General features: G+C 34.2%; 1 protein-coding gene across 1 annotated transcript; it reads right to left on the bottom strand.

Moving 5' to 3' along the window:
* Positions 1–5,119: 5,119 nt before the first annotated feature.
* On the bottom strand, positions 5,120–6,273 carry LOC140828589 (ethylene-responsive transcription factor ERF086). The gene has a single exon (XM_073191534.1). It carries the CDS (start codon positions 6,247–6,249, stop codon positions 5,323–5,325), a length of 927 nt encoding a protein of 308 aa, XP_073047635.1. The 5' UTR covers positions 6,250–6,273; the 3' UTR covers positions 5,120–5,322.
* Positions 6,274–16,860: the final 10,587 nt, after the last annotated feature.

Raw genomic sequence — 16,860 nt, 5'->3', positions numbered from 1 at the left:
CAGTGTTTCCATCGGCACAGTCTCCAATTCAGTCTTCCCAACAGTATGGGATATTTTCTGGAAACTGGCCAGTGGCCAGACCAGCCGTGCTTCCAGGTTCATACGCCCCTGGAAATTACGCTCCATTGATCTTTCCCATCTGTGTTATCCCTGTTCCTGGTTGGACTCCCTATCTGGGGGTTGGACATGAAGCAGCTCATTTATGTGAATTTAATTATCTCTTCTTTTGTGCTAACTTGTGAATCAGTACAGACTGCTGGTAGTCGTGTGCCCCCTTCAAGTACTAAACCAACCATTGGTGCAAGCCCATTAATGATCGGGATACTGCCACCATCCACCTCTGCTAGTGCATTCTCAGCAGATATGGGCCCTTGTGCGAATTCGATCACGCAGTGAGAACTTTTGAGTTACAGCACATCTGCATCCTCTCTTACTGATATTCCTGTCGCTCCTTACCCCACGGGATACACGAGTGCATCCTTGGCTTCATCAGACTTGAGGCCTGATCTGACTTCCGGAATCACCAAAGATACCATTGGGTCGGAAATTTTGTTTACGCCCACTTGAAAAGTTATTGGTCATATTTTTTATTACATAAAATGATATAAATACCCTTAAATATTTAAATATATAATTTGTTAGCGAGTTTTTCTATTATTTAACATATACTTATTAATTTGTACTGTTTTAAATTTTTATTTTTTATAAAATGGGAGAAGGATCATTGTTTGAAATCGTTACTTCACCAACATGCTAACCGAATATGTGATTTTTTTTTTTTTTGTAATTTTTAAAAATAAATGATAAAATTCATTAATAATATTATTGTCAAGGATAAACTAAATACAAATAGTAGTGTTCAAAATAACAAAAAATTAATAATATGAAATATACCAATAATTATAATAGTAATAATAATAAATTTTAGTATGACTGATTTTTTTTTTGAGATTTTAATTTATTCTAAATTATTAAATTTAATCATAATTTTTATTTTTATATTTATTTAAATATAATTGATATTTTTTTGCATCGAACATTTAACGACGTAAAATCAAATTACACTCGGTTACCTCAGCCCTAATACAAGATCAATCATGTAAACTCTAATCTTAATTTATTTTTAGAAAAATAAAAAATTTGTTGTGGTGTAATTATTCATCTGCTTTGTAGAATCATCGAAACGTTGTACTCAAGTTGTTGCACAATTTAAAAGATTGGAACTTCACGATTACCATCAACTATAGTTTTTGGTAAAATAACAAACGTTCGGTCATATAATTTACATCAAAGTCAAAGTCGCAGGTTCAATTTTAATTTATTGAAATGGATGTCATTATTGAGAGAGTAATTGTTGAAGTGCAATATTTATATCAATTTGATAGAACAAAATTTTGTTAAAACAATAAGTGATCATCCTACAAAATTAATTTTTCCTCAATTATTTTTTATATATATAAATCGGTTTTACTCGGCTTAATTTGATTTTTGGACACCCTTATTTTATATTCAAATTTTTAACAAAGTAGAAGAAACTCTGTTTAAATATTTCTCATTTTAGTTATTCGAAATAATTATATATTGTGGTTATTATTATTTTTAAAAATAATATACAAATTTTTGTTATCAATTTCTTGATTAAAAATCGGTTTTACTCCTCTTGATTTGATTTTTAATATCCCTATTTTGGATATTTTTTGAATATATGATAGATATATTTATTTATATGTGTGTGGGGGTGTGTATTTATATTTATAATCAATGGTTTTATTTTACTTATATGTGAATGATTTAAATTAAGATTAATTGAGTTGTTCTATGATTTTGATAATATTATTATAATAATATTTCAATATTATTTTTATCATTATTATCATTTTTTAATAATTTTTACATTATTATTATTATATTATACTTCGTATTAATAATTATTATTATTCTTTTGAATATTAATGCTTTTTATTATTCTTTTAAGTTTTACAAAATAATAAAAATAACATATTGGTTTTTTTTTTTGAAGGAAAAATAACATATTGGTTAATAAGTTGGTTTAAAAATTTTTAAAATTGAAAAAGGAAAAACCTACTAAGAAAAAAAATATTTACAGATTTGACGGTATTTATGTAATTTTAAGTAATGAAAACGTAAAAAAAAAAATATTTGATCAGTTGCATTTCAAGCGCGTGTAAATAAAATTGTCGACTTAAGAATTTTTTAGCTTATTTTTTGAAAAGTAAAAGAATTAATAACTAATTAATTTTTTAAAGAGAGATATATGAATTCCATAAGGGAGCTGAATATTATTAGTCTCTATATTCAAAAATCCCCTTTGAAAAGCATCATTCTGTCTACTATTTTGAGTGTATGCTGCGTTCATTTTGGTGAAATATAATGATGTTTTTCATTTTTTGTTTTCTTTCATCGATTTCACTGGTTGGAAAAGTGGTGTTTTCAAAGAAACGTACAAGAAATGGTTTGTGATCTAACTGTGTCTCTTTGTATTTGTTAAGATTGATACTTGGACCTAACTCAACTCCAAAAACTAGCTCAAGCGAGGAAGATTGTCCAAGCCAATATATGTCACTCAAAGGTTAATTATCTAACCGATGTGGGACATTTAACACACCCCTCTCACGTCCAGGAATGAACATCTGGAGCGTGGAGTTTACAAATGACCCAATTATGGGCAGAACGGGTGGCCTAATTGTAGGCAATCCAACACATAACGGTGAAACCCGGACTCTGATATCATGTTAAGATTGGAACTTGGACCTAACTCCACCCCAAAAGCTAGCTCAAGGGGGGAGGATTGTCCCAGCCAATATATGTCACTCAAAAGTTAATTATCCAACCGATGTGGGACAATTAACACACCCCTCTCACGCCCAGGAATGAACATCTGGAGCGTGGAATTTACAAATGACCCAATTATGGGCAGAACGGGTGGCCTAATTATAGACAGTCCAACACATAACGGTGAAACCCGGGCTCTGATATCATGTTAAGATTGAAACTTGGACCTAACTCAACCCCAAAAACTAGCTCAAGGGGAGAGGATTGTCCAAGCCAATATATGCCACTCAAAGGTTAATTATCTAACCGATGTGGGGCATTTAACACACCCCTCTCACGCCCAGGAATGAACATCTGGAGCGTGGAGTTTACAAATGACCCAATTATGGGCAGAACGGATGGCCTAATTGTAGACAGTCCAACACATAACGGTGAAACCCGGGCTCTGATACCATGTTAAGATTGGAACTTGGACCTAACTCAACCCCAAAAGCTAGCTCAAGGGGGGAGGATTGTCCAAGGCAATATATGACACTCAAAGGTTATTTATCCAACCGATGTGGGACAATTAACACACCCCTCTCACGCCCAGGAATGAACATCTGGAGCGTGGAGTTTACAAATGACCTAATTATGGGCAGAACGGGTGGCCTAATTATAGACAGTCCAACACATAACAGTGAAACCCTGGCTCTGATACCATGTTAATATTGAAACTTGGACCTAACTCAACCCCAAAAACTAGCTCAAGGGGGGAGGATTGTCCAAGCCAATATATGCCACTCAAAGGTTAATTATCTAACCGATGTGGGGCATTTAACACACCCCTCTCACGCCCAGGAATGAACATCTGGAGCGTGGAGTTTACAAATGACCCAATTATGGGCAGAACGGGTGGCCTAATTGTAGACAGTCCAACACATAACGGTGAAACCCGGGCTCTGATACCATGTTAAGATTGGAACTTGGACCCAACTCAACCCCAAAAGCTAGCTCAAGGGGGGAAGATTGTCCAAGGCAATATATGCCACTCAAAGGTTATTTATCCAACCGATATGGGACAATTAACACACCTCTCTCACGCCCAGGAATGAACATCTGGAGCGTGGAGTTTACAAATGACTCAATTATGGGCAGAACGGGTGGCCTAATTATAGACAGTCCAACACATAACGGTGAAACCCGGGCTCTGATATCATGTTAAGATTGAAACTTGGACCTAACTCAACCCCAAAAACTAGCTCAAGGGGAGAGGATTGTCCAAGCCAATATATGCCACTCAAAGGTTAATTATCTAACCGATGTGGGGCATTTAACACACCCCTCTCACGCCCAGGAATGAACATCTGGAGCGTGGAGTTTACAAATGACCCAATTATTGGCAGAACGGATGGCCTAACTGTAGACAGTCCAACACATAACGGTGAAACCCGGGCTCTGATACCATGTTAAGATTGGAACTTGGACCTAACTCAACCCCAAAAGCTAGCTCAAGGGGGGAGGATTGTCCAAGGCAATATATGCCACTCAAAGGTTATTTATCCAACCGATATGGGACAATTAACACACCTCTCTCACGCCCAGGAATGAACATCTGAAGCGTGGAGTTTACAAATGACTCAATTATGGACAGAACAGGTGGCCTAATTATAGACAGTCCAACACATAACGGTGAAACCCGGGCTCTGATATCATGTTAAGATTGAAACTTGGACCTAACTCAACCCCAAAAACTAGCTCAAGGGGGGAGGATTGTCCAAGCCAATATATGTCACTCAAAAGTTAATTATCTAAATGTGGGACATTTAACAGGATTTAGTATTTTTATGGTTCGAAATAGGAAACAAGGCCATCTTTGGAAGAATACTGCTTCGAATGGTTTTTTAACGTGTGATTCAATATGACATCAGTTAGTAGGAACTAATTTTTTTATTACTTTAAGTTGTAGGTGGTTCAAGTGTGAATGATCTTAAATTCCCTTGAATAAGATACTTTGTGAAAAGAAGATATACAAGGTGGAAGCTGAGTTTCATCCATAATGGTTATGATATTAGCTTCATTCTGCAGTAGTTTGAGACATGAAACTAATTGAAAAGAGAGAGAGAGAGAGAGAGAGAGAGAGAGAGAGAGGCACAAACTTGTTCAAGCCTCATATCATATATACCATCTATTAGTATTTTTAAAGGCAATATGTATGACAGAAAGCTATACCAATTAGCAGACATATACGTATATCGTTCATCATCAATTTGGAGAAGATTAAAATGTAATATATAAGCATGCGTTTGTTCTTCAAAAATACATTAATTAGTTCGAGCCATTTGTAACTTGTAAGTGAGCGCACGCATTAGTTAAGAAAGATCAGAGTCACAACTTATTAATTAGTTCCATGTTGGGATCAGCAGCTGCAAAAGAACCAGTCGATCTTCACAATCTTGTGAAACTGTGTGCTATAAATACTTTTTCCCAAAACCTGAAAAAAAGGAAAGATTTATAGCAGAAGAAAATGATTAAAGGGTGGGTTCGCAATCAGTACTCCGAGGATGGGGTGTATCCCAAATCAACTGCATCTCCAAGAGAAGAAAAACTTTCAGCTGAATTAGGGGCATTATCACTCATGCTGCTCGGATATTTCATCATCCCAGAGATTTGGTTCGAGTCTGATCCCATGCATTGGTTTCCCAGCATTAAAGGGTCGTTTATAATAGCTGAAAGCTCATCCCATGACTGATCTGTATCCCAAAATCCATAACCAGCTTCTTCGTAACAAGATTCAATATCAGGGTTCCCAAGATTCAATCCTGCTGTCGTGTTCGAGCTTAAAATCCCACTCTCCTCAACTTTCTTGGAAGTGATACCGGCAGTTGAAGTAGAAGGTTTCAGACAGTTGTTAGGGACTATGCAATCTAAGTACCCGGAATTCATGTCAGTATTGAAGAAAATGACATCGTCATTAACTGGTGAATTGTACAAAGAAGATTCATGAGAACGACATTTGTCTGATTGGGCCGGTTCTAGAAAAATCTTGTTATCAGAAGGTGGTAGATGGCAAAAGGGTTGCTCAGTTTTACTTTTAGCAGTAGAATTCTGCTGAAAATGGTTGAAAACAGATTGAAAAGTTGATTGATCAGTGTATATGAAATTAGTCCTAGCTTGAGTGCCTTTGATGGAAAGGGCAGCCCTGTCATAGGCCAAAGCCGCTTCTTGAGCAGTGTCAAAGGTGCCTAACCAATGCCTTTCTTTGGTGGTAGGGTCTCGAATTTCAGCTGCGTATCGGCCCCACGGTCGTCGCCTGACGCCTAGGAACCGCCCTGGCTCCATTGTTCTCTTCCTGCCCCTTCGCTCGGTGGGATGAGATGACGCCAACGTGTTGCGTTGAAGTAGTGTGAATCCTGTTTCAGTGAGGATGGGCTCAAAGAGGGTTAAGGGTTTATCGAAGAGTTTATCTGTTGACATGTTTTTGAATTTTTTAGTGGAAAGTGCGAGAAAAAAATTAAAGGAAGTTTTTTGAGTTTGAACGAAGTGTGTCGGAGGGCTCTTTTAAAGGCACTGAGTTATGAATCTACGATGATGTTGAGGGGAAAAGGACATTGGAAATGTGATATTTTATTGAATATATAGATTCATAATATATTAATTTTAATAATGTGACATTCTATCCCAGATGCACAACACTTTGGGTTGCTAGTTCCTATAAATATTTTAAATTACTTCTCGAAAGTCACTATAAATTCCGATATTGATAACATTATTGAAGAATGTTGGATTAAATTAGAAGCATCAAATAATTGTTTAATGTGAAAATTGAGACAGGTTAATGTTATAAAGACACAAGTTTCTTGTCTGCATGTTTCTTGAGAGTTTCAAGCATTTGAAATCTTGTTTCCTTGAATAATGCAAAAATGTTTATCATCTTAAATTATTTGATTTTCTTGTCTTTATTTTAGGAATTTCAAAGGGAGTGGTTGGGGATTTTCATTAATCGAAATGATATACATGTGTATGGCCTTTAATTAAAATTTTCGGAAGATAAAAACATAATTATATGTCAAAGCTCCAAGACAATAATTGTACTTGTTAGGCTTAACAAGTCAAAAGTGGCAACAAACATCTGGTTTCCCATCTTATTTTGGCTAATCATATTAATTCCAAACGTGCTTGGTTAAAGAAATATTAGGATAAGTGATATCTTTGAAGTTCTTGTAATGTGTATGATTTTCATTCACATACGTGGAAAACCTATTATCACATACACACACAAAACCCAATATATCTTTGAAGTTCTTGTAGTGCGTATGTATATTTAATCCAACAAAAACAACTTAATACAAGTACTTCAAAGATATATTGGGTTTTGTATATGTATATGATAATAGATTTTCCTTGTATGTGAATGAAAATTGGGAAATGGTGGGTTTGTCTCACATAAGAAAAATAAGTGATACAGATGAGCTTATATTGTATTATACTTTATGGAACTGAAAGAATTATTGATCAAGAGAACCTCTCTCGCACACGTCGACGTAGGTAGTGCAAACCATGAGCCTGATTTGAACTGGAAAAGGATTGACTTTGTGTGCAAACGTACGAGCACGTCCTGAGTGCGTCGAATGTCAGACCGATCAACTGTTGATGCTTCGGTTGTTTATTGAATGCAACCTTTGGTCTTTCGTATGAGTGATATCAGCGTCTATAAATAGAGGATGTGTCGAGGTCAGAAAACACATAAGCAATTCAATAAAAAAAATATCACAGTCATTAAATTTCAATTCTCAGACTCCAAAATGCACATAGATTTTACATCTCAATACATTTAACAATATGAGCTTCAATAACAATTTGAATTTTTAATTGTCAATATTGGACTTGTCACATGACTAATGTCTATTTATTAGCTCATTATACAAAAAACCTATAGTTAAATATAATATAGTCGGTTCGATTATTTCGGTTTTCTGGGGATCAAAACCGTAAACCAAACCGAATTTCTTTAATTTTGAAACTGTAACCGGCCGAAAAACCGATAAAACCAAACCATTTAAACCGAATTTTTCAGTCCGGTCGGTTATTTCAGTTTTAACCAAACTATGCTCACCCTTAACCATTAGTCTAATGATCAAAGTTAGGCGAGATTTGACTCAGCTGAACTTTAGAAATTTTGGAGTTTAGAAAGAAAGCATATCATTTTCATTATTATTGTATAAAAGAATAGCATATTAATGCAATAATCGGATCAAACTATGCTCGAATTCGAGATTATAAAAGAGTAGGTATCTTGTGAGACGGTCTCACGAATCTTTATTTGTGAGACGGGTCAACCATACCGATATTCACAATAAAAAGTAATGTTTTTTTATAGATGACCCAAATAAGATATCAGTCTCATAAAATACGACCCGTGAGATCGTCTCACACAAGTTTTTGTAATTATTAAAATTATGGATCCAAATATATTTTCATTTGTTTGATTTGAAAATAAATTTCATATCATATAATTAAAATTAATTACTTTGTACATAAAAGGTGAGTTATAAAAGGCTATAGTCAAAAAGTACAAACCACATTATAATACTTAGTGATCTTTAAAATTTATTTTATGAAACTTTCACGTTCCTAAAAGAACATGTTAAAGTCATTATCAAAGGAGTCAAACCCCTTTTTGTCTCTTCCATTTCAAATTCACTATATATATTTTTTTTACTAATAAATAATAAAACAACCTTTTATCTCCTATAATTAAAACAATTATTATATTATATTATATATATATATATATATATATATATATATATATATATATATAAACTGAATAAAAAGGGTTCAAACCATTATGAGACTCACGATTTCCGATATATATTAAAGGCAATCCCGAATTTAGGGATATTTAAATTTCTTTTAGAAATTTGAATGACTTGGACCTTGACAAGACTCCTCCTATTCGTATCTTTTGACCAAATAGAGACACTTGAATTTTTTATTCCTTTTTATGTATTTATAAACACGGCTTTAAATTATTTTAATCAATACCAAATTAATTGTACATATAATGTTGCATTTTTAGTAATAAAAATAAAATATTATTAACTATCTACAATATCTAGGAAACACGTTTCCGGATTTTCCGACAATAAAAACCCGACTTTACTCAAAAGTGTGGTGACCTGGTAGTGCTGTTTTCTGGGCCCCATTCGATGACGTGTCGATCTCTCGGTGCCGTTTGCTGTGCCACGTCATTCGACTGTCTTGTTCGTTTCTGGGGTTGTACACTTGTTTTTTGATGGTACCATGAAATTTTGTGATGCCCACAAACAGTACAACTCGATCTTGATTATACCAAACTGCACACAAGTACCGATGCACACATAGCGTGTATGTACAAATATTTTTTATAATCAATTTGATTTATATTTAAATGAAATCAAAATATAATTATAAAAAATAATGAATAACTACAATGTGATTTTGATATATGAATTACAAAATAAATAGAAAAAAGAAGAAAAAGAAAGAATTGAATAACTTACATCAAAATTTTCACACTTATTAATATATATAATTATTAAAACAGACAATAACACCAAAAGTTAGTTACTCTGTGTCTCAAACTTGATAATATAGTATAAATATATATAAGAAAAGACATCAATTTAAATTATTAAAACAGACAATGACACCAAAAATTAGTTACTCTAAGTGTCTCTAACGTAATAATATAGTTAGTATATATATATATATATATATATATATATATATATATATATATATATATGTGTGTGTGTGTGTGTGTGTGTGTGTGTGTGTGTGTGTGTAAGAAAAGCCATCAAATTTCAATTATCTAATTATAAATCTGTCAAAATCTTTAACTTTTATCGTTTCGTATGACTTATAAAATGATTCAAACACCAAATATCATGTAATTAAACAAGTTATATAAAATTACTCGCATGTATCAATGTTTTATAAGCCACGTACCTAATATTTGGTTGCTACCAAAGAATAAATTTTTGAGTATTTGCTTCTTATCTTATATTAAGAAGACAAATACTTGTGTGAGTTGGTCTCACGGGTTGTATTTATGAGACGGATCTTTTATTTGGGTCATTCATGAAAAGAGTATTACTTTTTATTGTGAATATGGATATGGTTGACCCGTCTCACATATCAAGATCCGTGAGACAGTCTCACATGAGAGTCACCCTATTAAGAATTAACACCTTCATTAATAGGCATTATAATAAGCCCACTTGTACCACGGGGCTATCGTACAATCCAGCATTGGAAATGGGTCCTCCTTATGGGCTTGGATGACCCAACAACAAATTGGGCTGAATAGAAAATTATATATGTAATAATTTATTACATAAATATTTAAATTTGGTTATTTTAGTTCGTGAGATATTTGTTCAAATTTGATATCTCGTTTTAAACTTAAGAACTTAATATAGTCATTTTTTGTTTGTTTTTTTTTCTTGCTTGAAAGTTAATATTGTTGGCTTGTCAAGCGACGTGGTGACACATGTCTTATGATTAACAGTAAACATTGATTTTTAATATAACAAAAAATAGCCAACATGATTTATATACGAGAATCAAATAAAATAATTGTTAAAATTAATGTTATTTCTATAGTCATTATATATCTCATTAAAAAGTAACACCCTTGGTTGGCGGCATAACTTTTCTGTATATGACAAAAACTTATGTGAGATGGTCATACGGATCGTATTTTGTGAGACATATATCTTATTTGGGTCATCCATGAAAAATTATTATTTTTTATGCTAAGAATATTATTTTTTATTATGACTATCGGTAGGGTTGACCTGTCTCACATATAAAAATTCGTGAGACCGTCTCACAAGAGACATACTCTTTATATATATTCACACATTCTATATTTGATTGAATAAAAATGTTTCAACAAATATAATTTGAAGTAATGGACTAATAGTAAAAAAAATATATTGGTAATTTAAAATATAAATGGATTAATCAAATGTCGTCGACACCATGAAATATATAAAAGTTAGTCATCAACCTAACTAACTTAACCAAGATTATTATGTTTTTATTCAAACTTGCTTTTAAATACTTCAACCGATGTTACATAGAAATTTAATAATGAAAGTAACCCTGTATATATAAGAGAAAATTGATCATAAATCCCTAATCTCAAACTTAACTTGCCCCTAACTCCTTAGCCATCAAAAACTCTCTTTTAACTCCCTAAACCTATAAAATTGACAAAACTACCTTTCTTCTTTATTTTCTTCTAGTTGATCCTCCGTGCTTCGAAAATAGTATCAGAGCGAATGGTAATTTATTTCAAACACAAATTTTATTATTACTAGTAACTGATTGTATGAAAAGAAGAATTTTGAACAAATTATGAATCCGAACTACGGTTCGAGAAAAATGATTTACAAGGAATATTCCAAAATTTTGGAATATAAACAAGGGCATCTAACTATTGTTAGATATCCGAAACAGAAAGGAAAGCTACTGCACCCTCTGGTAAAATCTCAGGTAAACTTTTGATTCAAACAAATAAGTTTCTGGAGATAGTTCCAGATTCCTCTAAGCTCTCTTCAGATCTTAGAGAAATTCAGAAGACAGTACAAAATTATGGCAATATGCTATATTTTGTACCACAACGAGTTGAGAAAATCCTTGAAACCCAAGAAGAAATTCTTGGATTATTAAAGGATATTCAAACAAGAATTCAGAAACTAGAACAACAACCCAGTTCCAGTAGACGAACTTCAGGAGGTTTGTTACCACCATCCTTTGGTACTGAACCTTTGTTACATCAACAAGGGAAGGCCAGAGTGGTGTCAAAACCTTTGACTGAAGAAGAAAAGATGATCAATCTAATCAAGTCTGTCTAAGAAAAGAAGTTGATCTGATGACAACTTTAGAAAAGGATTGGTTTAGAGGATCTACAAGAGCTTGCAGAATCTTTCGCAAATCTCAAAGTAGTAGATCTGAGGATGAATACAACAGTAGGTGAAACACCACCTGCTATAACCTGGTCATCTTCTCAAGAACCACCCAGGGAAAGTGTGGGATCTCAGAATGTAAACATGAGAGAAGCTCAATCTTATTTCCATACTGGTGGAGGATCACACCCAGCAGGGACAAGGGCAGGGAAAAATCAAATTCCTTTGCACCAAACACCCTATGGGAAAATTGTTTTAGATCCTATACATCCTTACGGGGTTATGCTTAACCTTGATGTATTAGACTTCAAAAACAGAGAAGATCTCATAGATGATTGGACATCTGCTATGAGAATTGCAGCAGGAACACTCGATCTTAACAAAGAAGGATTCATTAAACTGTTGGAAATGAGTCTGATGGGATCAGTGAAAATTGCTTGGGAAATGACTTCATTAGATATGAAGGAGTCAGTCCTAGCTGGAGAATCTCTTAGTGAGATCGCTGGAAAAATGACTACCCTATTTAAAGCACATTTTATAGAGGTAGACTATTTCAACAGTCAAGATACAGAGAAGAAGAAGAAATACACTCAAGCTCTGTATAGTCTTGAACTACATGACATATGTTTGGTAGATGAATACATTATGTTATTCACTAAATATAGATGGAGTTCAGGAGTCGAAGAAGATATAGCTATGCAGCTTTTCTTCGCAAAAATGCCAAGCCCTTGGAGAGAAATGCTCATAAGGGAATACGTACCTGGTAATCCAGATACGTTGGCAAGAAGAGCCTCTTTCCTTAAAGGAAAATTGGCAGAATGGTGCCATATGACAGCATTACAAAAGAATTACAAATGCCTAAGGGGTATCAACAAAGAACTCATTTGTGTTGTAAAGAAAATGATCTTCCAACAATTATTGGAAGTAAACCACAGAAGCATAAAAGGAAAAGTTTTAGAACTCATCCTTATGCACGAAGTGGAAGAAGTTCTTGGAAACCAAGAACTGTATGGTCTAGACAGAAAGCCAGATCTTATAAATCTGGACAAAGAAGCGGACCATCGAGGAGTAGGATATCATCCCAAGCATCGAGTACATCTCGAAGCACAGGAAGAACACCTACCAAGAAAACTTTCAGAAGAGCTCATACTCGGGCCAATGAAAGTTTCAAAGACTGTAATTGCTGGACATGTGGAGCAAGAGGTCATATCTCGAACAATTGTCCAGAAAATGAAAAAAGAGGTATTAAACGCTTTGATCCTACCCCGGATATTGAAGAAGCAGTTTATTACCAAGATCTTATTCAAGTATACCGATTTGAGGATATCGCCTCAGATGAAAGTATATATGAAGAAGAAGAAGTCTTAAGTCAGGAAGAATCTGATGGAACAGAATCGGAATCTGACTGAAGACGAGGTGTTTCGACACGAAACACATGAAGATCTGTCTGGGTTTTTTAGCCAGACAACAATATCTCATAACATGGTTCAAAAAATCATGAGAGAAAATCCGAGTCTACAGAGATATCAAGGTTTCTCTGCAGGACAGGTAGAAAAGTTCTTAGGAAATCTTGGCCTAAGAAACAGAAAGCATCATCTAATCTATAAAGTTTCTAGAAGAGAAATGGCAATCCCAATGGAACTTACAGGAAATAGAATGTAGATGCAGTTAATTCCTTCGGAAGAAATTAAGGAGGAATTACAAAAACTCAAGATAGAAGTAGCAAGGACTATGTCCTGGATTCATATCGGAGCAATTCAAATTATGATAAAGGCTACTTTCAAAGAAGGGATAGATTCACCAATTGATATTGCTATATGCGATAAAAGAATGGGGAATCTACAAGATTCAGTACTGGGAACAATCTCAGGAAACCTCTGTGCAGGAAAAATTGTAGGAGTAATCTATCCAAGGATAGCCTACAACCTGGCAGATCGGGATTTCAGCCGAGCCTTGACATTGCATCAGAACTTCAAGGAAAAAAGGCTGATGAAAGAAGGTAATAGATCATATTCTATTACCTATCAAATTTCATATGCTCTATCTAATACACATCATTCTGAATTGTTTATTAGAAATGAGTTTATAGAAATCCCTGAGATATTCGTGCTTAGGCAATTTATCCAGAAAGAATCGAGTTTCCTTTAATACAGGAAACAGATATCCAGATCCAAGACAAACCGATTCTACAAAGGAATCAAAGTCTTAGATTGGAATCAAGAAGACTATCTTTTCAAGGAGATAGAATTACAAGCTATAGATGGGATAAAAAGCCTATCATAGAAACCCAACAGGATTTGAAAAGTTTTTCTACAATAGAAAAGCTTAGATGCCCAGAAGAGTGGAAGGATGTAGAAATAGTATTTGACATTACAAAGCAAATGAATCAATTTCCTTGTAATTCGATATACTATTTAGAACAACCTATGATAAGAACTTACCAAGGACGAATTAATATCGGAGAATTGGAAGTTCACATGCAAGGAATTCCAGGGAAAGAATTAGATCGACTGATTCTTGGACTAGAGTTTCTCGAGGAACACAAACCTTGGAAACGTCTAGAGCATGGAATGGAGTTTATGGCAGAAGATAAAATGTGGAAAATCCAATGACCACAAGTCCATTCTCCATATACATTCCAGTAGGAATGTTGTATGAACAATATAAGGAAGAATACTTTGCTGCATATATTGATTCAGGTGCTGGAATATGTACAGCAAAACGAGGAGTTTTTCCAAATAATTTGGAAGAAGAGTTACCCAAGATTGCTGGAAGAGATTTTTCCAGAAGAATCTTAATCTTATGTAAAGGGATTAAGATGACTGAAATTATGATTGGCGGTGCTGGACAAATACCTTGGTACAAGGTAAAGACACCACCAATTTATTTTCATGATACAAGAGCTGACATATTGTTAGAAAATAATTTCCTACAAATGTTCAAATCCTATACACAAGAAAATGAGACTAGAAGATTAGTGTTCACAACACCATGTGCCCACAAAATCATAGTCCAGAGACTTCGAGAGGCATTTTACAGAAAATTGCTAATACAGTTTCGCAGCAAGCGTGGTGATTCAGGAAAACTTTTGAACCCAAAAATGAAGGATTCAAGACGGTTTGGAGAAACAATGCTCCAGTTGAGAGCAGATAAAGAACTCCAACCAGATGATATAGAATGTCTTAAGATAACTCTACAATCAAATGAAGTAGAGTTCGAATCTAAGGTATCATTGGAAGGTGTCAAGAAAAGGATCAAAAAAAATTACAATGAAGATCCTTTGGCATGGTGGGACAGAAATCAACTCAAAGCTTGCCTTAAGATTAAGGAAGGCAAAGAGTATGAATTTGTCCGTTACAAACCCATCCCAATGAACATCATTGATTAAAGGGATATACAGATTATAATCAAGGAACATTTGGACCTTGGTTTGATCAAAGCAGGTATGTCACCATATAGCAGTCCAGGTTTTCTGGTAAGAAACCATGGTGAGATAAAACAAGGAAAACCCAGATTAGTTATTAATTATCAAGAAATTAATAAAATTCTGGAGTTTGATGGGTATTTTATACCTAGTAGAGAACACTTGATAAGTTGCATTCGCAATGCCAAGATATTCTCTAAATTCGATTGCAAGTCCGGATTCTATCAGATTCGGATACAGGAAGAAAGCAAAAAATTCACAGCTTTCTCCACACCTCAAGGACATTATATTTGGGAAGTATTACCAATGAGATTAGCTAATTCACCTAAGATATTTCAAAGAAAAATGGATAATCTTTTTAAAGATTATTTTAAGTTTATGTTTGTTTATATTGATGATGTTTTAATAACATCTAAATATATGAATGAACATGTTAAACATTTGGAGATTTTCTCTAATGTTTGCAAGAAAGAAGGACTGGTTTTATCTGAAAAGAAAGCAGTCATTGCTACAAGAATGATTTAATTCCTTGGAATTGAAATCGATGAGTCAGGAATAATTTTGCAAGACCACATAGTCGAAAAAGTGCAGAATTTTCCAGAAAGTCTCAAAGACAATAAACAACTTCAAAGTTTTTTAGGAGTTGTTAATTTTGCTGGGATGTTTATCAAAAACCTAGCAAAACACAGGAAGGTGTTCAGTCCATTATTGAAAAAATATGCAAGGTTTATATGGACAAAGGAACACACATAAGGACTTATCCATTTAAAGGAAGTTTGTAAAAATCTTCCAAAAATGGTTATTCCTCAAGACGAAGATGATCTGGTATTATATACCGATACTAGTGATCATTGGTGGGCAGCAGTTCTCACAAAGCTCACACCAGATGGATAACAACCATGCAGATATTGTAGTGGGTTATTCTCAGATGCAGAAACAATAAGATGACATATCAACGAAAAGGAATTTTATGCAGTAAAAAGGGCTTTTGAAAAATGGCCATTATTTCTACTTGCAAAGAAATTCACTTTGAAAGTTGATAACACACAAGTTAAAGCTTTTTTAAGAATAGAATTGAGTCTAAACCTGAAAAGGCTAGATTATTACGATGGCAAGCACTATGTCAAAATTATATTTTTGATATTGTGATAATTAAATCTCATGAAAATGCAGATTTTTTAACAAGAGATGGACATCATTGACATAGATGCTATTATCAAGATGCAGAGGCATTTGAGGGAACACCTTGAAATGCTTCAAACCGAGTTCAACAAGTTAGCTGTAAACGCAGAAGTTGCGGGAAGGCTACAACAAGCTGATAAGAGAATTGTCTCTGATCGAATTACATGGTGTTTACATGCATATACTCAGTTATGGTCTGTAATGTAAATGCATATACTCCAAGGCATTCAAAAACCACTGGTTTTCCAAATGGAGAGTTTTCGAGTACAGGACTCTATACCTGTAACGGGGGATTCAAATACCCCTTGCACAAGTGTTAAGTCGGGATCATCACGAGATGAGTCGGCTGAAACTAAGATTGAGACTCCTGATCCTTATCTTGAGTCCTCAAGTCAACCCTTCACCTCGGGGATTGAAGAGGGAGAGATCAACCTTAGGCCTCGTATTGACAAAGGCAAAGCTAAGGTTGGTACTAATGAAGGTGTAATTTCTCCATTTCAGGTTTATCAACAAAATTTGGAG

The sequence above is a fragment of the Primulina eburnea genome, chromosome 3 (assembly GCF_022965805.1).
Source record: "Primulina eburnea isolate SZY01 chromosome 3, ASM2296580v1, whole genome shotgun sequence".
Taxonomy (NCBI): domain Eukaryota; kingdom Viridiplantae; phylum Streptophyta; class Magnoliopsida; order Lamiales; family Gesneriaceae; genus Primulina; species Primulina eburnea.
Note: the sequence above shows the minus strand (reverse complement) of the source record. Positions and strands in the feature narration are given on the sequence as shown.